This window comes from Tupaia chinensis, unplaced genomic scaffold, assembly GCF_000334495.1.
Source record: "Tupaia chinensis unplaced genomic scaffold, TupChi_1.0 Scaffold000386_1, whole genome shotgun sequence".
Classification (NCBI taxonomy): domain Eukaryota; kingdom Metazoa; phylum Chordata; class Mammalia; order Scandentia; family Tupaiidae; genus Tupaia; species Tupaia belangeri.
The window spans coordinates 287,093-311,467 of record NW_006159888.1 but is presented as its reverse complement, the minus strand read 5'-3'; the positions used below and the strand labels follow the sequence as shown (position 1 = coordinate 311,467).

General features: G+C 46.9%; 2 protein-coding genes across 2 annotated transcripts in view; one reads left to right on the top strand and one right to left on the bottom strand.

Moving 5' to 3' along the window:
- FAM168B (family with sequence similarity 168 member B) overlaps positions 1-17,909 on the top strand; it is a 37,002-nt gene extending 19,093 nt beyond the window's left edge. The window contains exons 3-6 of the mRNA XM_006153669.3: positions 10,461-10,603; positions 10,695-10,872; positions 12,899-13,024; positions 13,459-17,909. Of these exons, the coding sequence (XP_006153731.1) occupies positions 10,461-10,603; positions 10,695-10,872; positions 12,899-13,011 (434 nt within the window). The 3' untranslated portion in view covers positions 13,012-13,024; positions 13,459-17,909. The remainder of the gene's footprint in view (positions 1-10,460; positions 10,604-10,694; positions 10,873-12,898; positions 13,025-13,458) is intronic.
- Positions 17,910-18,514: 605 nt separating this feature from the next.
- Positions 18,515-24,375, bottom strand: part of LOC102472129 (rho guanine nucleotide exchange factor 4-like) — a 21,910-nt gene continuing 16,049 nt past the window's right edge. The window contains 6 exon segments of the mRNA XM_014589838.2: positions 18,515-19,686; positions 20,148-20,225; positions 21,238-21,481; positions 22,189-22,320; positions 23,814-23,943; positions 24,299-24,375. The exon segment at positions 24,299-24,375 is cut by the window's right edge and continues 7 nt beyond it. Of these exon segments, the coding sequence (XP_014445324.2) occupies positions 19,535-19,686; positions 20,148-20,225; positions 21,238-21,481; positions 22,189-22,320; positions 23,814-23,943; positions 24,299-24,375 (813 nt within the window). The 3' untranslated portion in view covers positions 18,515-19,534.

Genomic DNA, 24,375 nt, shown 5'->3' with positions numbered 1-24,375 from the left:
CCGTTTTAGTTTAAACTACCCTTCCATCTTTGCTCTCATACAGGACCTGAGAGAACTGCTGGAAGTGCAGCTGCCCGGGGGAAGCTTGTTTAGAGGGGCGTCCACTGATAGTGTCAGGCTGCTGTGCTGCCAGGCCGCCAACCCAGCAGTTCCAGATCTGCTGGTTCTGTAGAAGCTGAGAATAGAGATTTCTGTGTGAAATCTATGATAGAAAATAAAAGGCCTTTGGAAGGTCCTGCCAGTATACTACGCATGTTGCCAGCCAGCTAACCTGGGTCTGGGCTGCAGCTGTGTGCCCATCTTCTGGGATCTTTCAGTGTTTCCCTGTCTCAAAATTTTGAATCACTTCTTCACTGGGCCTTTCCTCTTATCCGACAAGCCCAAGCCATCACTACTAAAAAATTAAGCAAGTTTCCTTCACTCCTGCTGCTTTCTTTTTTTTTTTTTTTTTTTTTTTTTTTTTTTCAGTGTTTTGTCACTCTCGCGAAAAGGAATGTAGGTCATTCTGGTGGTTAAGACAGACAGAGACAGAAAGCGAGAAATCACCCCCCAGGGGGGATGGTCACACCGCAATCCCTTCTCCTCCATTCTCCTCTCAGGATCTTGGGCACGTACGCACACGCGCCCGGTGTGAGTTTTAAGCCACCGGGTCTGGGACGTGAACCGCGGTCGACTACGTGGGAGTTCAGCGACATAGCCATTACGCTAACTGCTGGTTCCCACTCCTGCTGCTTTCTTGACCTGCCTTCTGGGTCTTTTACACCAGCTTTGCAGACAAAGGTTAAACTCTGTGGTTAGATATGTGAAGTTGGCTCTAGACACACGGACTCCTCACATCGCTTATTGCTCAGCCCTCTCTGCCGTGTGACACAGGACTCCGAGGACCTTATGAGGAAGTGTTGGGTCCTTTGCTGAAAAGTCTGAGTGGTGACTCAGAATCTGGAGTAATGGGAGAAGAGTGTCATTCTTTTTGTGCTCCTGTGTGCATCTGTCGCCAGAAGGGGCTGTCTTATTTTCGAGTAAGGACCTGAGTTATGGAATTGGCTAGGTGTGTCTCAGCTCCTGGCTGTGCCACTCTTGAAAAGGTTACTGAAGTTGACTCTTGGGAGTTTGTTTAGTGAGTAAATATACACCCTGGGCTGTGGCACTGGGGGTCTAAGCCCCAAACGCAAAGTCAGGCACAGTGGCAGCAGGGCCAGCCTGTCTGGTCTTGCTAATGGTCATACGCCCCTGTAACTAATATGGACTTTGCTGACCTGAATTTGCCAGGGAAGTACTTCATTCTTTGTAGTGAGCTCTATGCAAGATGTACTGTGGATTTTACATCAATACAATTTTTTTTAAAGAAATTTTGGGTGTGGTGGCACCCGCCCTATGGCAAAGAAATTTTTACTATAGGGCACATGTGCTTGCTGAAGCGACAGAGAGAGATAGAGTGAGAAATCACCTTCCAGGAGAATGACCATTAACACACATTTTTTTAAAAAATGCAAATGTTTCTAAGGTCACTGCCATGACTGAGTGGAGGGCACATTGGAGAAACTTCTTTGAAGGATAGTTTGGCAGCATATCAGAAAGAAACTTAAAAGTGAACCCTCTTTAAACCTACTTTAGGGATATATCCTCAAGGCAGTAATCAGACACACAGACATTTATGTACAAGAACAAATACACCTGATAACAAAGTAATGGTTTGATTAAATTGTCTTATCACACAGTATTTATCTGGTCTTAGTACTCAGATATGAAGGGTGTTTAATGATAAGTGACAATGCTTTTTGGTACAGCATTTTTTCCTTTTTAAACACAATTTATGTTCATGAAGTAAGAACCCAGGTTTGTTTAAAAATTAAACTCCATGTACATAGAAAAGAGTTGCCTACTATCTGTCTAGCTGCATGGGAGAGAGCAGTATTAGAATGTTAAAAGTCTATGGGGTTAGTTGTAGAAGTCTATTTTTCCCTCCCTCTCTCTCTCTCTCTCTCTCTCTCTTTCTCTCTCTTTCTTTCAATTTCCCAGGGGGCGAGTGTACTAGGGTAGGGGGCCAAAGGGAGACAAGAAAACTTGAGTGGTCGACCATGGGGATCCAGCTGCCTTAAACACCAGGCCATCGGCTCCCCTCTCTTAAATTACAGGTTTACATGCACATGGTTCAGAGAGTCCTTCAGTGAGCCCACACCAAAGAGATGCACTGTTGACGTAGTCTACGCTCACCTACCTGGTCAGGATATTGAGCGTGTGCGTACACTTCTTGTTTCAGGTCCCTGGACTGTGGATGTGAACCTGTAGTCAGCCATGTGGCGTCTAGCATTGCAGTTCAGAACTTACCTCAGAGGCCGGGCCTCTACAAGACTTTAAAAGGGAAGCCAGCAGCTCCCCACCACCTTGTTGAAACATCTATGTCCCCTGTTCCTTGCCTCTGGACCTGAGCCCTGTGTCTGCCCTTCCCTTTCAGCCCACGGCTTGCTAGTACCCTTCCCTTCTGTTTGAGTCTTTGCTCCTTTTTCACTTTTACGCTTTGGTTTCCATGGAGGATTTCCTTCAGAAACAACCTAGTAGAGAATGATGGGGGGTGGGGGGAGACAGTCTCAATTTTGAGAATTTTTCCATGTCTAAGAACATTTTATTCTGCACTCACAGTTCATTGATAGTTTGTCTGGATATACAACTCTAGGCCAGCAGTCATTTATCCCCAGAATTCTGAAAATGTTGCTCAGTGATTTCTAGTTTTCATCACCACTGTTAGAGAATTGACATGCCTTTCTGGTGTTTGAATGGCACCTGGGTTTCATGATGTTGTGTTTTGGTGCAGGTCTTCCCTCTTTACACAGACTTGGTATTTCCACTTTCTTCAAATTTTCTAAATAAATGTCCCTTACAAGTCTGAAAATTATTTTTTTAGAGGAATATTTGCTATAGGGCATGTGCACTCCACAGACAGAAAGCAAGAAATCGCCCCCCAGAGCGATGGCCACACTGCAGTCCCTTCTCCATTCTCCTTTCAGGATCTTGGGCACGCATGCACACACATGCACCCAGCATAAGTTTCAAGTCGCCAGGTCTGGGACTGGCACCGCTGTTGGGAGTCCAGCAACATAACCATTACACCATCTGCTGGCCCCATCAGGAAATTATAAAAATCTTTGTGGTATACAGTACTTTGGGGGGAAAACTAACCCATTCAAAATACAAAACATTTCTGCGACCCAGTAGGATCCTGTTGCTGCTATCTACCCTTGGCTTCACTCAGCCCTGCATAATAGTCACATGTGTGCCTTGCATACTCAAGGAGGTTTCTGGTCTTGAACCTGGAACCTTCCCATGTGGGATTGCCTTGCAGAGTGTTGTTTTACCACTGCACCATCTGGCCAATGTTCTTTGTTCTATGAATCAGTTTATCATATAAAACCATAACTTTCTTTCACATATTGGCTGTTTTTGTTGAATAGTGACTTTTTAAAAAATTTATATAGGATGCATGTGCTTGCTAGAAACAAGGAAAGTGAGAAAGCACCCCCCCCTCCAGAGGGATGGCATGTAGCAGTCCCTTCATCTCTCGGGATTTGGGGCACATATACACACACACCAGTTGTATTTTTCAGGTGGCTGGGTCCAGCTGCCCCCTACTTGCATGCCAGTTGCTGGCCCAGAAGAGTGGCATGTTATAACTTTGTTTTTCCAGCTTGTGCCTCACTGCCAGGCCATCGTTGATATCAGATTGCTGAAGAGCCATGCCTTCAACTGATGGCCTTTTTTTTAATTTCTTTTATACGATTTTTACCATAGAACACGTGTGCTCACTGGAGAGAGTGGGAAAGTGAGATTTCACCCACCAAAAGGGATGGCCACGCCACAATCCCTTCTCCATTCTTTTGGGATTTGGGGCACGCACCCACACGTGTGATTTTTCAAGCCACCAGGTCTGGGACTCGAACCACAGTTGGCCATGTAGGAATCTAGTGCCTTAGCTAGTACACCAACTGCTGGTCCTGCTGATGGCTTTTTCAAAGGCTCAGCAAGATTTTGTATGTACCTTTTTGTTTTGTTTTGTTTTTTGTTTTTGTTTTTGCCAGAGGTCACCTGTGCTCCCCGGAGACTCAGGGTTGAAGGAGGAGGATGGGGGAAGTGAGAAAGCAACCCCCATTGGGCATGGTCGCACCACAGTTCCTTCTCCAATTTCTCCCTCCTTTCAGGATCTTGGGCACTCAGTTACACATGCCCAGCCTGTTTTTTAAGCAGCTGGGTCTACGACTTGTAACCCATGTGGGATCTAGCTCCCTTAACCACCACACCACTGACTGGCTCATGATTCCTAACTTTTAACTCTAATACTTTTTTTTTTTTTTTTTTCAAAATGTGACACACAAGAGAGCAGTTCTGTCAATATTTTTGTGATACCTTTATAAGAAAGGTATTATTATGTTGGTCAGATGTGAATTTAGTGACTCCTGGAAGAAACTTTTAATTCAGGCCAGTAGAAGCAATGGGGCAGATAAGACTTCACCTCTCTGCCTTTATCCCTATTGTTTCTTTAAAAAAAAAAAAAAATGTTTATCCATTTACTTCTTCCTTGAGAGATAGTACCCCTAATGATCCCAATGCTGCAGTCTACCCAGCCCCAGATCTTCAGCTCATGTGTGCCTGGTGTATGTAAGGAGGTCTTTGGACTTGAACTGGGAACTTCACCAGAGTATTGCATTCTACCCCTGTGTTGAGTTGAGCACCACCTGCCCCCCAACACACACAATTCCTTTCTTTGGAGACAACTTTGTCCCCACCCTGTGCTGACTGCTGCTTGCTTGCCAGAACTGCACAGTTGGCCATTTCTCTTGCTATTTTCTCCCAAAGTCAAGCACTTTCTCCCAAAGTCAAGCACATCATGGAGAGGACTACATCTATCCAAATTTCTCCTGTGACAGGCCCTGGCCTTGTATTGGTGATCCATAGCTACTCTGTACTGGTGTGATGCTCCTGTTGCTTTGATGGAAACAAACATGCCCACTGTTCACCAGGGTGGGTTTCTCTTCTAAGCTGATGAGTCCCTTAGGAGGAGTTGGACTGGCCCATGCCACCTCCTGGGAATTTAGTGCATGACTTTAACTATGGCTTTCACACTGCCTTTTTCTGTATCATTAAAGACGAGAAGGTTGTACAATATTGTGTAATTAGTATACAATAAAGTACATTATTTGAAGTTTTGTGAATTATAACATGAATATACCCATGAAAATGATCATTTCTCTTTTTTATCTTTCTTTAAATTTAGGAGCTGATAGGCTGGGGAAAGGGACTCTAATGGCTCTTGTCTTTAAACTTGCTCTTCCATGTATTGGCTGAGAATCTATGTGTTCTGTTCTTTTTTAGCCAAGCACCATTGCTGAAAGTTTTGCAGTGTTGATACTTAAAATCAGCCTAGTAGTTTATTAATTGGAAAATACTCTAGGGAAATCTAGGGGGATATTTTCTCTCTTCAGATGGAGACTAGCTATGGTTAGGAGTCGCCTAGTTTGAGTAAAGGGGTTGAGACTCTGGATGTGGATGGATTTGGGCACTTGCTATCATACCTAAGGACCTCAGCCTCACGGCTCCATCCGTAAAACCTCGCAGGGTGTCTGGTGCTTGGAAGCACAGTGTGAAGGTCTTGATCAGCCTCCAATAAGAGCCTCTGGGTTCTAACTTGCAGCTAAGGCAGCAACAGTTGAACAGCCTGACTGGGAAATTTCTTTCCTGTGGTTAAAGGGAGGGGGAGGCTATGAGTGTCCTTACAGTCATTCATTCTCTCACTCTTTTCAGTTAACAAAATACATATATGTTGCTAAATATAGTCTAGTGGTGTCATTTACATTTTCTTATTCTCAGCATTTTTTTTTCTTCAGGTTTTTGCCATAGGGTGCATGGGCTTATCAAAGAGAGACAGAGGGAAAGTGAGAAATTACCTCTCAGTGGGGAGTGGGGGGTGGTGATGCCCACACCACCATCCCTTGTCCATTCTCCTCTCAGGATTTTGGGCATACTTGCACATGTGCCCAGCATGATTTTCAAGCCACTAGATCCAGAACTCAAATGTGGTCAGCCATGTGGGAATCCAGCTCCTTAATCACCATACCACCTGCTGGCCCCATTCAGCTCATTTTTAAACTTATGGTATAATTTATGCACAAAGTACCCCACTATGTATTTTGACACTTGTGCAATTCTCTTGGAACCACCACTCTAAGCAATATGGAACAAATCTATCATCCCAGGTTTTCTTTGCCTCTCCTCTCTGATTCCTATCATGAGGGTAAACTTGCTTGTTCCTAGGTATAGAAGTGAGATTATGCCATGTGTACTGTATAGCTAAATGATGTTTTATAGATGTATTACAGTCTTTCTCCTGCTGTTGAGCATTCGGGTTATTTTCCATTTTTGGCTCTTATGAATAAGATTGTTGAATATTTTTTACAAGTTCTGTTGTAGGCCTTTGTTTTCATTTTTCCAGAGAAAATATTTGTGAGTAGACTTGCTAGGTGCTATAACTTCATTTGGGTCTTGAGAAGCAGCATGTGACATGCCACAGACAGTATGCGAGTGCTCCACTCCTCAGCGCTCACTGTCAGGAGTATGAAACACCAACACAGACTCTCTAGAAAGCACTTGTTCAACTTATGTATACCAGAACTCATCCTTTTTGATGTATAGTGTGGTATATTTGGTCAGTTTTATACAACTGTGTACCAGCACCAATGTCTAGAGGTGGCTCTCTGGAAGGTCTTCTGTGTGCCTGGGGCCGTTGGCTGCTGCTGATACGTTTCTGTCACTGAGTTTCCTGTCAGTTGACACAGGTATTGTATATTTCTGTGTCTGACTTATTTCACATAACATAATGATTTTAAGATTTTTTTTTTTTGAGAGGTTTTTGCTATAGGGCGTGTGCACTCGCCAGACAGACAGACAGAGACAGAGAGACAGAAAGCGAGAAATCACCCCCCAGGGGGGATGGTCACGCCGCAATCCCTTCTCCTCCATTCTCCTCTCGGGATCTTGGGCACACACGCACACGCGCCCGGCGTGAGTTTTAAGCCACCAGGTCCGGGACGCGAACCGCAGTCGACTACATGGGAGTCCAGCGACATAGCCATTACGCTAACTGCTGGTTCCCATAACATAATGATTTTGAGATTAATCTTTGTTGTGTATATGAGTGGTTCTTTTTATTGTTGTTATTCTTAATTCAGAATAAAGCATATGCATATGAGAGTGAGAGTGAAAGAGCGAGCAAGAGAGAGATGAGTGAGCACCCTCCACAGGTTCTCCCCTTCCTGCAGTCCTTCAACCCACCGGCTCCAGTGTGTGTGTGCCAGGAATATTTCAGGCTGACCAGCCATGTGTGGCTTCCCTTGAGCAAGCACATTACTGTTATACCACAGAGCAGGCCCAAACAGTTCTTTCCTTTTGCTTGCTGAGTCTCATTTCGTTGTGTTGTCTGAGTGTATCAGTCATCTGCTGGTGGTCATTGAGTCATTATGAACAGTGTAGTTCAGAGACACTTTCCTACCCTCTCCAGAGAACAAGCCCCTGAGGAAAGAGGAGCTGGCACTTCACTGCCTACTTCCAGATAAGAGCTCTTCATCAGCATCTGGAAGCAGATGCTAACCTACAGTTTTCAAATCCTTGGGGAGTGGTTTTCCTAGTGACAGGCTGCTTTTTGTAGTCTTCACTGCAGCAGCTGAGATTCAGGCTTTCTGGAGTTGGCTATGTCATGTTTCACCCCAGTATTCTAGGCTTCAGATTTCTTATCTTTTCCATTCTTGGCCTACGTGGCATTATGTGTTTTTATTTTTTAGTCCGCTTTATTGTCATTTTAGCTGAGGAAAAAAAAAACGTGTGTGTACTTAACTGCTCTTTTTACCATGGGGTATTTAGTTGATTCCTGATGTTTGTGACAAATTGCTCATTTTGTTTCTGCCATAATAACAGTGTGGTGAGCATGCTTAGAGTTAGGTCTGTCTGTGTGTGTCTCTCCATGGGTTTGTTTTCTTTTGTGTTTTTGCTGTAGGGCACATGTGCTTGCTGGACAGAGACAGAGAGAGAAGAAAAGTGAATCACCCCCCGGGGGTGATTCACACTGCAATCTTTTCTCAATTCTTTTGGGATTTGCAGCACACACACATGCACCCAGAATGTTTTTCAAGCTGCCAGATCCAGGACTTGAACTACGTAGTTGGCCATGTGGAATCCAGCTACCTTAACCACAGTGCCACCTAGCTGACCCAGTTTTCTTTATTTGTATCTGTCTTGATTTTTAATTATTTTTTAAGTCTTATGATGATATAATTTACAAATCTATGCTGATAGTATATCTCCTCTACTTTAATCCTTCTAATAAATTTGCAACAGCACCATTACCAGATTACCAGTCACACATATACAGTAGTTCTTCAGTTTCTATGTGTTCCCCTCCCCCCTTTTTTTGAGAGAGAGATTTTTGCTATAGGGTGCGTGCACTTGCCAGAAAGAGAGAGACAGATAGAAAGCGAGAAGCCAACCCCCCCCCAAGGGGGATGGCCACGCCGCAATCCCTTCTCCTCCGTTCTGCTCTCAGGATCTTGGACATGCACGCACACACGCCCGGTGTGAGTTTAAGCCACCAGATCTAGGTCGTGAACCATGGTCGACTACATGGGAGCTCAGCGACATAGTCATTATGCTAACTGCTGGTCCCTCTAATGTGGTTTTGAATAGTGGTCTAAAGATAATACTGAAATATAGCTTAGTCTGACTTAGATAATATAATTCAAAGGTAAAATTTAACTTGCTACTCAAGCTTGTCACACTGACTTTCAAAAGCATCTGACTGTACAGATCATTTATAAAATATGTAAAGTGGGGACCAACAGATGGCATAATGGTTAGATCCCACATAGTCTACCACGGTTCGAGTCCCAGACCCAGCACCTTAAAACTCAGGCTGGGCATGTGTGTGTGCATTCCCAGAATCCCAAGAGGAGAAGAGATCGTGGCGTGGCCATTCCCCTGGAGGGTGATTTCTTGCTTTCTTTCTCTCTCTCTCTGTCTCTCCAGTGAGCACACACACCCTATAGCAAAAATCTCTCTTAAAAAAATGTAAAGTGTTATGTTTTCTTTATTTGATAGTATACACAAGCCACACTAAACTGTCTTAGTAAGTAAAAGGCAGTGTTTCATATATAGGGAATTCTAATTAAATTGGCATGGTTATGACCACATATATAAAGTAGACTTTATCTTCCGTCTTTGTTGTTAACAGGTTAATGAATAAATGAAAACACAAGTGAGTCTACTTGGTTTTGAGAAATGAAGGGATTTCTCCAGCATTTATATATTCATATAACCAGTTACATATAAGTCTAAATTTTAAAAAAACAATCTTTAGTAGGTTTTGAGATGGCATTCACCATCTTTGTAGAAAGATGAGCATTATTAGTGAATTACCAAAGGGGCAAATAGTAATAGCATTTACTGAACTATCAATTTATAAAGCCCAATAATATTTATTTAATCACAAGCCAGTCTTTAATCAGAACTGTCCAACAAAAAATATGATACACATAGGGACCAACAGATGGTGTGGTGGTTAAGGTGCTGGACACTCCCCAATGGTCGGCTACAGTTCGAGTCCCTGACCTGGTGGCTTTCTCTCTCTCTCTGTGTGTGTGTGTGTGTGTGTGTGTTGTGTCTGGTCAAATTAAAAATAAGTGAATGAAATTAAATCTTAAAAAATGAATAAAATAAAATATGGTACACATAAAAAGGTGAGACATTTCTGTTTTGTCATAAATAAGGCATTGACCACCTCCTATTCATTAGTAGCTTTTTTGAAATGTTATCAGTTCTGCTCCTTCTGACTTCTTTTTAATGCCCATGAAAATCATTTTTGTTCTAGGGATGTTATTGTTGGGATTCTTCAAATACTCCCATCAGTGTATGTATCCTCTCCAGGTGATGTCTTTGTTCTTGTTGGCATCTGTGGGAGAGAATCCAAGCCCCTGACCTAACTTCTACCCAAAATAACCTTGGAAATTTGGCCTAATCTTGTGTTTGCCTCCCATTTCCATGGTGTGGCACTGGGCACACTTCTGAACAAAAATCTTCTTGCTTTTCTCAACATCACCCATTTTTTCTTTCTTTTGCCACTCGGGCTACTGAGGTTCCTGCTCAGCATCCAGATGGCATGCTCTCCCAGTTTTCTACTTTTCTTTGTGAGCATGTGCTCTATAGAACTTTCTCCTTTGCTCTTCTCCAAACCACTCCCCACTCTACATGTATATACACAAAATCTAAGAGATGGCGTCAGATCTTAGTGGAGGAGTGGTGAAGCCACAGTGGAGTCAGATCTTGACCATACTGTTCACGCATAGCAGTGCTGCCTGCTGGTTCTCCCTGCTTACTGGTGTCTGACGTAGTTTGGTTAACTAAGGCCACTGACTTCTTTGTTTCAGGTTACACTCCCGGCACACCTTACAAGGTATCCTGTTCCCCCACCAGCGGGGCTGTGCCCCCATATTCTTCTTCCCCCAACCCCTACCAGACTGCCGTGTACCCTGTGCGAAGTGCCTACCCCCAGCAGAGCCCATACGCACAGGTATGCTTGGGTATGGGGGAAGTTGGCTTTATCTGGGTTCCAATCCCCCAGCCGTGGAGATTCATGGCAGTTGTCTCTCTTCTCTCCACAGCAAGGCACATACTACACGCAGCCATTGTATGCAGCACCCCCCCACGTTATCCACCACACCACAGTGGTGCAACCCAACGGCATGCCAGCAACTGTGTACCCTGCTCCTATCCCACCTCCCAGGGGCAACGGTGTCACCATGGGCATGGTGGCTGGGACCACAATGGCCATGTCAGCAGGTGAGTCTTTGTTCCTGTGTTCTGGCCTATATAGCAAGATCTGTGGGGAGTAGAGTGCTCACAAGGACCTTGACCCTTGGTTCTAGTTTTTTACAGCTACAATGGGTGGAAAGACATAAAATTTGGAGGAAGGAACAAGTTAACTTCCATTTGACCTCCCCTCACTTCCTTCTCCTCCCCTCAGTCGAAAGGAGACTGGAGTTAGTTGTGAGATTAGAGTAATGAACATAAACCCAGTGGTCTCCCTAATGAATAGCACTTTCTAAATTTGATGGGGTCACATTGTCGGTGAGCTGAAGCATTTAGCAGGAGGTAGAAATAGTTATCAGACACTCTCACACACCACTCACCCCCTGTGAGCATATAAAGCTCAAATAGAAGAGGGGTTTCAGGAGACATCGGCCCTTTTGAGTCTTCCCTTCAGTGTGAACCTTCTTTGTAGGTCAGGTTGTGTTAAGGGGGAGGTTTTCATGAATCCAGGAAATCAGATTATGTTGGTAGAAGTAACAGCTGCTTATAGAAGTCCTTTGGCATTGATCTACTTTATTTCCAAAGGCTGCCTCTGAGTCAGGACAGCAAACCATGGAGAGATGTGATCCCTGGCTAGGGTGGGCGCTTCTCCCTGGAACCTTGGAAGCCTTAGGGCTTGACCTGATGTCCAGGGATTAGGTTATCTCTTGACCTTTGGGAAATGTGGCCATTTTCTGACTGTGTCCACACAATACTCATGTGGTTGCCCATCACTGGAATTTAAAAAAAAAAAAAATACTGTTCCCTCTTCCTTGTCTTTTTGGACTTCAGTATAAAGAAATTAGACATGAGAAGAAAGGCATTCCAAGATACTGAGTGTGTTTCTGCTCAGAATCTCTGTTTTATTTGGTTTTCCTGTACTTAACTGTGAAAGCAAAGGCTACAGTGGCACAGACAGAAACTGCACATCCAAAGCACTTGGAGCGAGGGCAGCAGGCGCTGGGGTGGGTTTGGGCACACAAGAAGTGCCCTGCTGGGGTGGTGCTGGTCTGTGGGTATATTCAGGTTGCCACCCAGTGTCGGTAGGAAGACTGTATTTTTGTTAATGTGTTAAAAAACTCAATCTCCATTACTCATTTTTTATTTATTGTTTACCATCTTAACCAGTCATGTTGAAGTATATTCACGTTGTAAATCAGAGCTCCAGAATTTGTTCATCTCACAAATCTAAAACTTCTATTCCCATTGAACAAAAATTTTCTCTTTCTCCCTTTTCCACACCAGGCAATTGCCATTCTGCTTTTCATTTCTATGAATTCGATTCCTCTAGGTACCTTGTATAAGTGGATTCATACAGTATTTGTCCTTTTAAATCTGACTTATCTTTACTTAGCATAGTGTCCTCAAGGTTCATGTGTGTTGCAGCTTTAAAATGTGTCAGTGTTCTTCCCTTTTTAAATTTTTGCTTTAGGGTGTGTGCACTTGCCAGAGGGGAGTGGTAGGGAGTGCAAAATATCCCCCTTGGGGGGTGACCACGCTATAATCCTTTCTCCATTCTCCTCTGAATGCATACACCCAAAAATCTTGTTTTGTGGTCTGCCTGGCAGTTTTTTAACTAAATGCACTGGTGTGTTTATCAGTCCTCCAGGATTTGGAGTCGGCCTTATGGGATCCAACACCTTAACCACCACACCACCTACTGGCCCATGTTCTTCCTTTTTAAGGCTAAATAATACTAACAATACTAATTTTATTTGCTGTTTATCTTCTAACCCACAATAAATTGGTGTGTTCTATGAAGCTATGGTAGCCACAAAGGCTTTTACAAATATTTTATTAGTATGAGCTTAATAAGTTCATAAAACTTTTGGGTCCACGGGATTACCTAATCAGAGTTCTGACCGTTTTGGTTCCAGACCACCTCCTATCCCCGTAGGGCTCCCTACATGGGCCCAGATCACATGCTCTTATCAGGCAGTGAGAAGCAGGGTTGGGAAAATTGGCCCATGCTGTATGTAGGCCAGCCTCGTGTCTGACATTCTGCTCTTTTTTCCAGGTACCTTGCTGACTGCTCACTCCCCAACTCCTGTCGCCCCCCACCCCGTCACTGTGCCCACTTATCGGGCCCCAGGAACACCCACTTACAGCTATGTGCCCCCTCAGTGGTGATCACCCTGCAAATGTAAGTGACCAGTGAAGAGTGCCTCAGCCCTTGACGAAAGCACACTTCCCTGTGGAAATGGGCAGACCTGCCATATATAAGCACCAATGAGAAAAATGTGCCTGTCCCATACCCCAAGAGCAGTGAGATATTTAAGTTTGCTCATTCTTAGTGGGGATCCACAAAGTAGAAGCAAGAAGGCAACCCATCAGTCCTTTGTTGTCTACACCAGACCACTTGGTCTGCACCTGGAATGTGCTCAAAACCTCCCACTGCCTGCTGTAGGAAGTGGAATTCCAGTTGTAGCTGAGGGTCCCTGAGGCAGGCGGGGACCAGGCCCTCGGTCTTGGGCGCTGCCGTCCTTTCTGTCCCTCACAGACCTTGTCCTCCTTTGAGTCTCTGAGTAGCAGTGCAGGAAGAGGCCTTTGCAACTGTGTGTCTGTCTTTCTCTCCAGGTTTGAGGACGGAGCTGTGCAGTCACATCATTGAGGTTCCACAGCTGGTGCTGCAGGCCTTGCGCCTCCAACCAGGACTTTCTTCTTAATGCTCTCGACACTTAGCTAAATACAACTACGTCCCGGCCCAGCAGGTCCCAGCGCCGTTAGTCCCAGCTAACTCTATGGGTTGGTCTTAAAGCAAATCTTGTTTTGTGGACTGCCTGGCAACTTTTTAGCTAAATGTAATGATAAAAAGGGAGTATTAATCTATTCTGAATCATATCTAGTTGAATGCATGTTTAAAAAAAAAAACACACACAAAAACAAAGCTTGCTCAATCTACCTGCAGTGACTGATGCAAAACCATCATATGCAAAACCCAGAGGAGTGGAAACGTTCCTACAACCTGTATCACTAATGCACTGTTGCAATGTATGCAGAGTCTTACATATATAAGTGTTCAAGTGAATTTCTTCATCGAGCATCTGAAACATCTTAGATGGTTCTTCAGCCTTCTTGGATTTATGTGGGTTGCAGTTAGGGACGTGGACTTTTTAGTTTTCCAGAGGCTGTTTCTTTGGCGTTGACTGCTCTAGGCAGGGTTTGCCAAGGATGCAGCTGCTCAGTGCATCCAGCTAGTGGAAGCCCCTTTTTGTACATGGAGGTATGATGGGTTAGTGGGACAGAAGACATTAAGTTCCTCATGAAAGGTCAGAGTGGCGTGGCCAGTACAGTTAGGGGAAGGGTGGTGTGTGTGTCAGTAAAACAGTGCTCTTTGCTAGCCACATTTTTATTACAACTCTTACAGACAAGGTGATGTTTTATGTATCTTTATTGGGAAAGTCCTCTGTAAACCTAAATTATTTTCCTGGATGGAGATATGTGAAAGAGAGGCAGCCACACTTGGAGGAGGCATTGTTCCTCTGCTTTATGTAGCTTAGAAAATCATTCCATTTTTTTCCCCTGAGAAATGTTGAGTCAGCTGAAAACACATAGGCATTGCTGTCCCCCCCACACACACACACACAGAAGGCAAAGATTTCAGCTGTATGTCATAAGGAACATTGTATATTTAAGAGTGAGTAAAAGGGAACACAATTTTATTTAATTCCTCATGTTTTTGTAGAGGGGCAGGGCTGAGGATATGTCTGAAGATAGAGAAACTTGTAGCTTCTCCTGGGATCTCCCACCTGATAGTGACTTGTCCTCTAAGACTGACTGGAGGGGTCCCAGGGGTGGGGCAGATAGGAGACAAGCCGGCCAGTGCTTAGTGTCTAGAAGCCTCTTCTGCTTTATCTTCTTACAGCTGAAGGTCCTCAGCATGAAATGAGTATGGGTAGCAGAAAGGGCTAGGCAGCATGGAGATGCATAGCTATGCCTGGATTTATTATGGAAAGAGTTTGCAGTTGAAAATCTGAATATTGTACATAAGAAATCAAGAGGTGTTTGTTTTGTTTTTGTTTTTGCCTAAATAAGCCTGACTGTATCGATGGGCGTGCATGTCTGTTCTGAGTCGGGGTGGGGAGAGTATGAGGACTTCCCCTTGCCATGGCCTGTGAGGCTTGTTACATCCTTTCCTTTTCCTACTCCATTGTCATTGCGCTTGCGCGTGCTGAGTGCTTGGTTGGGAGGGGCTCTGCGCTTCTCATGTCTGGCAGCTGTATCAGAGCTCGACTGCTACTGGGGCGATCGCCCAGGAGCTTCCAGCCTCACTTGGTGGGGGGATAACTGACCACTGAGCCTTTCATAACCTTATTTTTTATAGTAACTATTCTTCATAATTTTCTTTTTCACATTTTATTTTATAAGAAGTTTAGGAATATTTTTGCATGGATCATTGTAAACAGAAGATTCCTTATTCCTGTTGTCTATTAATATAGACTGTTTACTGATAAGTACTTTAAATTGCTTCATGAGCACTTAATCCACGTGAGAGAGTGTGTGTGTATGTGCACACGCGCGTGTGCACCAGGCAGACATTTATCCAGGCACATAGTCATGGCCATTTCTTCATGTCTGTGTGGTGATTCCACCTGTAAGGTTTGCAGTAGCCACAGGTTCTAAGGGCTCTAGGATTCAGCTGACCAAGGATCAGAGTAGTCATTTTTCCCAGTTCTGTGATAATAGATTAGGAGAAAATACTCAAGATTCCATTGTATGCTTTAAAAAAACCCACACAGCAAAAATAGTGCGCGCACACACACACACACACACACGCAAGGAAACATCTCTGCTTATAATGGGTGGAGCCATTCTCATTCAGGAAGAAGTTACAAATTTTCTAGGATGTCTCTGCAGGCTTGGTTGGACTTGCGCAAATAGCTAATGTCATCACAAGCACTGAGTTAAGTTTTTAAGAGTGGGCTGCCTCTCTCCCATTTACATCAGCTTCATAAACTCTTATTTCTTGTAATTTTTAGAAGTCTTTTTTTCCTTTTTGAGGAGTTTTAGAGACCTTACCAAATATTTTTGCTTTAATATAATACATCTGTGTAGAAATCTTTTCCATTTTGAATCTGTCAGGGCACCTGGCAGTGCTATCAAATAATGATGATGAAAAGATCTTATTTATCAAGACTTTGAATAAAATGATAGGTTATAATTTTAACAGCATTCAGTGCCAGTGAAATTAATTAAGGAATAGAGCTTGAGTCAAAATTCTGTTCCAAAGCTGCATAATTTTGGTATCCCATGCGTATTGTAGAATATTCTGAGAAATCTGTCTTGTGTGTGTGACATTCCTAATTTGAGAGTCCTTCAGCTGAATATTACTCTTTCAGAAGTTGAGACAGGCAAGCAAAAGACCTAATTCCATAAACATGGACATCATCATGGATAGTGAAACTGTTTTTGTTCTGTGCCCTCTGCTGAGACTTGGGACATGCATTCTGTCAGCTGTGTAGCTATTGCCGCCATTTCTTCACTCATAGGAATTTTGTTTGGGTCTAGCTGGGGGCTGAGCATTGAGCTGTTGTCCTCATGAGTGCACTGCCTCTGAGAAGTGTGGCAGGCTCAGGGCGAGGGCCTGTCATGGTAACAGGCTCACTGGCGCTTCCACAGGGTACTTCCAGAACCTGTTCTGTCTCTTGTGATGCATCTTGTTGGTGTGGTTGTCAGGCCTGCCAGTTGCTGTTCTGTGAAACTTACTTGTGAGTGTTAGGCAGATGTTGTCTCTGAGGACTAAGGGACTGAGGGAAGCCCTGGGCCTGGTCTTGTTTCCTGCCCTTTCCTGCTGGGCATGCAGTGCTATCTCCATCTGGTGGTATCATCTGGCTATGAGGAATGAAGTCTAGGAAGGAGTTTGCCTGTGTCTTGGTGGACATGTCATTCATGAGGAAATATATTCTCTGGCATCTGGGAATGTGCTGTCAGTGCTGTTCCCACATGGGATCTCTTGAGTGTGCCAGTGGGGGGATGGTGAAAGACTGGCATGCCACCAGTGTTAAGTATTAGAGGCTGCTTTAGAAAGGGGATCAAATTGTTTCACTCACTTTTAAACATTTGAAAAACAGTATTACTCTGACAGTAGGGCCACCTTCTCATCTGGCAGCTGACCGGTGCCCTAGTCACTGGCAGCTGGGCATTGCCTAGCCAGGACAGGACCTCTAGTGCATGCACTAGCAGGTGGGTAAGGTTGTAGCTTGAGGCGGGGGGCAATGTCTGGTCTTTCTCTCTGGTGCTTTCTAAAGGGTTCTTTAAAGAAGAATGGGGCTGCCTACAGGAGGACAGAGAGCTTAGCTCTCAACTCCAGCACATCTTGAATGTGTGTGTCTGTGTGTGTCTGTGTGTGTATGTGTTTTCTGAGCTGCTTATGATTCAGCTGAGCTTCTAAAAGGGTGGCAGACCTGAATACTGCAGGTGACATGTTGAGTGGGCCGGTTAGAAGCTGGGAGTTTGATCTCACATGTGTTTTAGAGGGCTCGTCACTGTTCCCTGACTCCCCATTTATTTGAAGAATGCAGAACGTGGGGATAACCTTGCTTTAGTCCCCAGGACTAAAGACCATTAGCCACTTGGGACGGGCTGATGGAGGAAGCATCTCTGTCCAGGGCACCCATGAGCTTCAGAGCTGGCACGCTCCCAGGACCAGAGCGGCAGTACCTCCCTCAGCAACACAGGACTGCACTGTGGCTCTCATGCAGCCTATTGGGCAGCAGGCAGCCTAGACTGGGCAGATCAAGACGAGCTGTCCTGCAGTCCCACGGGGTTGCCAAGGCCATTTAAACGACAGGCCCCAAGGAATTTCATGGGTCGTGACCGAATAGGAAACAGTTACTTTTTTTTTTTTTAATGATTTTTAAATACTGTTTTTTACACCGTTCTCTTGGTACTTTTTTTAAGCGTAAGTCGGCATTGTCTTCCAGTGTTAAAAGCATCCCTCACCTCTGCATTGAACTTAGTGTCAATACAAAGGAATGGAACACTCATCCTTAGCCAGTTCAATTAGGTGTAAATTCATACTACATTAATTTTTTATGCAATCTGATGAGTAGATGAGCTCAGATTTAAAATTCTTAAAAGCACGTTTATTGTAACAAGAATTGTTATGTATTAATACTGCAGTTTTCAATAAAGATTGACTTGTGTTGCATATCCTGTTTTTTCTGATTTTTCCATGTGGGTTTTTATCTGAGAGTGCTTGGCCTGAGTGGAACTTCTCTCAGGATCGTGTAGTCAGCTGCCTGAGCTGGCATTGCTGCAAGGGGCAGTGGGTTTGAGGAGGTTGCCACCTTGGGCTCCTCTTCTGGCTCCCATGGCCTGGGTTCTCCTAGGAGCGCATGTTCTTCTCCATTATGCCAAGGAGAATGAGGGATCATGGGAACTTCTACCAGCCAGCTCCAGCTAGACAGACTGGGAATAGTTCAGGGAAGGGTGGGGGACAGGGCCAGCTCCCAAGGCCCTATTTCCATGCTTTCAGTTCCCCTGGGTCTCCCTGCTCCACCACCCACAGGAGGCTGCCAGGCCCATTCCTCCTCTCCAGAGGAAGGCCTAGGGCAGAAATGGGAGAATGCAGAGGAAGGGAAGATGGGCATGCCAAAGAGAATGTACAAACACAAACGATGGCTTGCAGCAGTTAATTTTCACAAGTTTCTTTATGAAATTAAATGTAGTTTCTGGCTTGGAGAAGGTACAGTGCAAGAGTGACCGTCCATGCTGCTGAGGCCCCTAGGCTCTGCATTATCACGCCAGGCCCGGGCTGTGTTCCTGGCACCCCTGGGCAGGATGGGATGCCTCTCCACGTGCCCACTGCCCAGGGCAGGTGGGCTGGCCTGGAGGCTGGGCCATGGGATTCAGTCCTTATGGCTTCTCACACTCACTAAGGTAAGGCATTCTTTATGTGTCACTAACAATTATTTCTCTCCATTGTTAGAAAAACAAGATGACAAAATCCAAGCAAGAAAAACAGGAACCAGATGGTTTGGGGGCCACCCCCAGCTACAGATGGACTGGTCACAAACCCAGACCAAAGTCCGCAGCTGACTGCTGTTTTGTTCTTCCCACTATAAACACTTGTCACACGTGAAGGGGGTGTCCAGGAGCCAGCAGCGTCTAGAGGGACTGGGAGGGAAGAGAGCGGGCTCAGGCCAGACATTTAGGTGCAGATTTCCTGGTTTCTGCCCTCTGAGTTGCAAGCTGCAAACACCACCAGCTCAGCTGGAGGCTGAAAGGACAACGGAGGGCAGAAGGGTACTGGGTCGAGCTGTGCAGGGCCCAGCCAAGTCTCTTTCGCGCCCAGAGAAGGTGGGGGCTGATTAGAGTTCCAAAGAAGGTCCAAAGCAGCCAGAGCCTTCTCTCACACGCTGGCCTGGTCAGTTCAGTTCTGAGCCATGTCTCCCAGGCTCACAGGAGGGACCCCGCACAGGGACGGGGCAGGCAAGGACTCAGGCTGCATGTGCGTGAGGGCCTTTTCCCACTGCCACTTCACCAGGAGCACAGATGTAGCACATCCTGGTGGCACTGCGTGACCCTGCTCACCCCTGCTCACTTTGCGTTTGCAAACAGGCAGAGGAGGGCCAGAGGAGCCTTGGGAGGAAAAGCTGGGGACCACTGACAGGTAGGTCCACAAAGTGCTGTCTGTCAGGTGGGTGCTGGCTTACTTGCGGAAGGGTGCCAGTCGGCTAATACTGTGCCAGAAGGTGGATGGCTTCCGCCTGGGCTCTGCCAGCACCAAGACCTGCTGCTGGGGCCGGCTGCTGGGTAGTGCCGGGTGCTTCTGTCGTGTCAGGTAGCAGGGCCGGCCTATGACTGGGTGGGAAGAGACAGTAGGTCATCAGTACCCTGGGCTGTTACGGTCCATCCTAGGGTGCTCCTCGGGCCCTCCATGGTGGAGCTGGCCACAACTTGCTTGCCGACCACCCCCAGGAGCCTGAGCTGCTCCTATCTAATGGGGATGGACAGGGGCCCGTGCAAGGCATGTAGTGTTTTAGGCCTTGGGTCTGCAGAAGTGAGGAGACTATCTTAGCTTCCTTTCAGACAGCTGGGCACAGCCCTGGGGAAACATCACTGTCACCTTTGGGCCAGAACATCTCCTGGATCTGGCCCACACTTCCTCTTAAGTGGCCCCTTGTCACACCTGCAAAGGGCATTATGTGCCCTGAGGACCAGGATGGCTAGCTGGCTTTGTTAGGGCTAGAGAAGAGAATGGTGGTCAGGGGAGTGCTGAGCCACTGTAAGTAGCTGGAAAGGTGGAACTACCACTCACTTACCCTTGGGCTTCCCAGTGGCTGGCTGTTTGCTGGCATTCAGCATGGCCTGCTTCCTCTGCAGCTCCGTGATAGAGAAGCCTATCGGGAGAGGCCAAGTGAGACCTGCCTCTCCTCCCCACTTGGTCGCCTTGTGCTGTGCGTCCTGGCCCAGATACAGCCCTCTGTGTATACCTACACCTTATAGTGCCCATGGTCCCACCACACTTAAGGGACTGAGTCTGGCCACAGCAGCAACTGCTCCCCAGGGCAACAGAGTTGCTCTGGTGCCCTATCTCCAGCCCCTAGCAGGGAACAGAGCCCTCCAAGCCCTTCCTCTGCCTGCATCTCACTGGAACCTGTCCTCTTTCCACTGCACAGAGACGCCTGCCCAGATCAAGGGCCGACCTGGTCACTGCCGAGAGTACTGCCTGGGTTCGTGAACAGGAGGGGAGATGCCTGCTCCTGCAGGGTGGGGTTGGAAGAAGGGCTTCTGGAAGCCAGTTCCCAGATCTCCCTCCAGTGCTCTCCCAGGGGTTCCCCCAGGTCCCAACAACCTGGAGCACTAAGCAGAGGCCCTGCTCTATGGAGTGCATGTGTGTGCCTGTGTGCTGTGAGATAATATCTGCTCAAGCCAGCAGGCCCATGCCTTGGGGCTGAGGCTGAGGAAGGGCCATCCTGCAAGTGGGGCAATAAAGGCAGAATCTTTTTATATTTTTCCCTAGAGGGCACATGAATTCGCTGAAACACAGATAAAGTGAGAAATCACCCCCTGGGGGAATGGCCATGCCATAGTCCCTTCTCTGTTCTCCCCTCAGGATTTGGGCATGCATATGCATGCACCTAGTATGTTTTTCAAGCCACCCTGTTCTGGACTCAAACTGTAAAGACAGCCATGTGAGATCCAACTGCCTTAACCACTGTGTCACCAGCTGCCCCAGGCAGAATCTTATGCCAAGAGATACCCAGAACCCTCTTCCCCCCAAGACCCACAGGCCCTCAAGTTGAGAAACGCTCTATCACTTTGCAGATCATACTTACTACCGGGCAGGGGAGGGGTCTCGGGTAGGGGAGCAACCTAGAGAGGCAGGCAAGGCCTGAAAAGATCTCGCACCTGTCTCCTGGTCCAGCCGCACCTGCTCCCTCTCCCTGGCGAAGGCCTTGAGCCAGCGCTGCTTCTGCTCGGGCTTCCTGGCACATAGCAGGTGGCTGTCTCCTGAGGTGCTACAGCGCAGCCGGAAGGCATTCTTGACACTCACATGGAGGTCTCTGTCCTTGCCGTCCTCCAGGTCCACCACCTCCAGGCCGTCCATGTCCAACCGGCCCTTGTAGTACAGCACATCCCGGCGGAGCAGGTCCTGCCAGGTGCCACACTGAGCCCTGGCCATCAAATCACTCCCAGGACCAACCCATGCTCACCCTCACCAGCCAGCCTGGCCCCACCAACCAGCCAGGCCCCATGTTAGTGCACCCACACCACAAGCTCATGGTGAGGTTCCGGGGGTCAAAGAGGGCCTGGGGCTGTGCTGAGCCTAAGAAGAGGAGCCTTGCTCCTTCACTGCATAGCAACTGACTGGCCAGACGTCAGCCCTGTCTGAGCTGCAGTCTGTTGGGAGACAGCCACAGACACTAAGGCAGCAGCCCCACACTACACTCCAGGGCACAGGAGGGCTTCATGGGTGGGGGTGGCCACTGTACCACATTTTGCAAGATGAGCAAAAGCTCCAACATAGAGGCTTAGGGGTAGTTGGGAGAGAGGAGCCTAGGGCTGGGGAAGGAAGAAGAGATTTTCAGGGAGAGAAGAGGGGGCCTGTGGAGCAGACAAGGGCCAGGTTAGGAAAGGGGTGTTCTTAAAGCCCTGGGCCCTGGTTAGATTGTGACTAGATTGTGACCCCATGACTAGGTTCACCCTGTAGAGCGCCTCATCCCAGCTCTAATGGCCTGATAGGTTCTGCCCATGTGGTCTACCAGGCTTCACCCCTCTGGCAGCAGATCCCTGCCCTGGGCTGCACTCCCTCAGCCTGCTCTATACAGGGGGCATACAGCAGGGCAGAACAACTCATACCTTCTTACAATAGATGAGCTGGTGGTCAAAGAGAAAAAACATCCTTTGCTGGCTCTTGGCTTGAGGCTGTATAACTCGAGTCAGCTCCCCCGAGTAGATGAGTTCCGAGCTTCTGACCAAGAGATCTTCCCCCTGGGAGACCCAAGGAGAGCCATGAGCTGAGAGCTCCCAACTGTGGGCACCATGTCCTGCCTCCATCGTGGTGGGGGCCTCTGCCCGGCCCTGCCTGCCTGCAGCCCTCACCAGGCCAGGTCATAGCCAGAGGAGTGCTCTGGAAACTCAGAGAAGTACTCTAGGTCCCAAAAATAGGGGTTATGGGAGGGAAAGTCAAAGGTGGCAGGTGCAACCTAGGAACTCGCTATACTCAAAACAGGCCATGTTTTGGGGGCCTCACATGGCTTCTGAGCACTGAGAGGGGGCTACTCCATATTGGGAGGTGATATCAGTGCAAGATGTGGTATGAAATGAAGAATGGAAAATACTTCATTATGGTTGTTTCACATTGATTATGGGTTGAAATGGTATTTTAGCTATAAGGATTAAATAAAACATTAAAATTTTGTCATCTGTTTCTTCTTTCCTTTTTAAGGTGACTAGTAGAAAATATAAAGTTCATACAATACTTTAACTGGACAGTGCTGCCCTAGGGAGAATTACGCCTGGCTGGAATTCTCCTGAGGCCGATTGACAGCGTAGAAGTTCTAAGGAGGCCCTCTTTTCACTCAATGTATTTAGCACCTTAAGTTCCATCATGGGGCATCAAATTTTCAGATTCAGCCCTGACTCTTCCCATTCCCCCTTGAAAAATGCCTTTGAGATGACTAATTTTATAGGGGTCTTTAGCTAAGACGGCCTAGAACCAACTGTCCATGTTGTTCAACCCCATCCCAGGATTCTAATGCAGTAAGGGTGACGCCCAGGAATCTCTGTGTGTGTGTGTGTGTGTTGTTCCATGGCTGCTGCTGGATGGACTTTCAGATCCGTTCTCTTCCCGATAGCTGGTGAAATTCAGGGGCTTACAGGGATGGGTCAAGCATGGCAGCAGCCGTACACATGAGGGCAGGGAGCTCTCAGGAGCACTGACTGGGAAGAGGCAGACTGGAAGGTGCAAGTAGGGCAGAGGCCCCTTGGTTTCTTAGGGAATGCGATCTCTGATTCAGGCCTTGGTGCTGCCTAAGAAGGCAAGGCTGGCAGATACACAGAGAAGGCGCAAGCAATAAAAATGGGACCAGAAAGCCTCAGCAGGTGGTGATTCATTTTTGGTCATCTGTGTCAGACCTAAACCTTTCTGTTGAGAGTCCCAGAAGCTAACTAAAATTCAAAGAGATTCAGCCTGTCCTAAGTACAGAGGAATAGAACAACACTTTTGAGAAACACACTTCATCTGTGAGGCCTTCTTGACTGAGGGCAGATACCATAACCCACCCACAAAAGAGGCCACCAAGGGCTGTACACCAGAGGTCCAGAGCCCACCCAGAGGCCCAGCTTTCTTGCATGAGCATGGTTACCAGCATCTGGGAGCACAGCTCCCTGCCTCAGCTTCCTCCTAGATTTTTTGGGAGCAAACACGATTTTAAAGCAACAGGCTAGACCCCCAGCATTTTCCTGGGTCTGTAGGCCCTCACCTCCCAGTCTTCTATGGAGCTCTGCCACTGAGCAATCTTGTCAATGTTCTCAAGTCTCCGTTTCCGTTCGTTAATGAGCCGGGCCACATTCTTCATAGCATGCAAGGCAGCCTCAACATTCTTGAAATCCCTGGGGCAGAATAGAGAAAGAAGGTTGCTGCCAGCCAAAGAGCAGAGAGGCTGTGGGAGCCTCCTGAGCTCCCTGGTGTGGAGCTGCCTCTCTCTGGGCTGTGCCCCTAGACTTTGTCCTCACCTGTCAGTGCACAATCTCCTCTCCTCTTCACAGAGGCCAGGCACAGAGAAAAACTTAATATCCTACCCATGTCCTCCTCCCCCACTGCAGGTAGAGCTCCTGACAGCAGGGCTAGTCTTATTCTATCCTGATGCCCCAGTTCCTACAACAGCACCCAGCACACTCACCATGTTAAACTGGCTGATCTGGGGAGAGTTGAGCCCCCAGCTGCATCCCTGCCTGGGCCTCTTACCTGTGCTGGGGGTGCGTGTACTTGAGCAACTCAGCCAGCTGCAGAGGGTACTTGCAGATCTTCTGCACGGGGGTCAG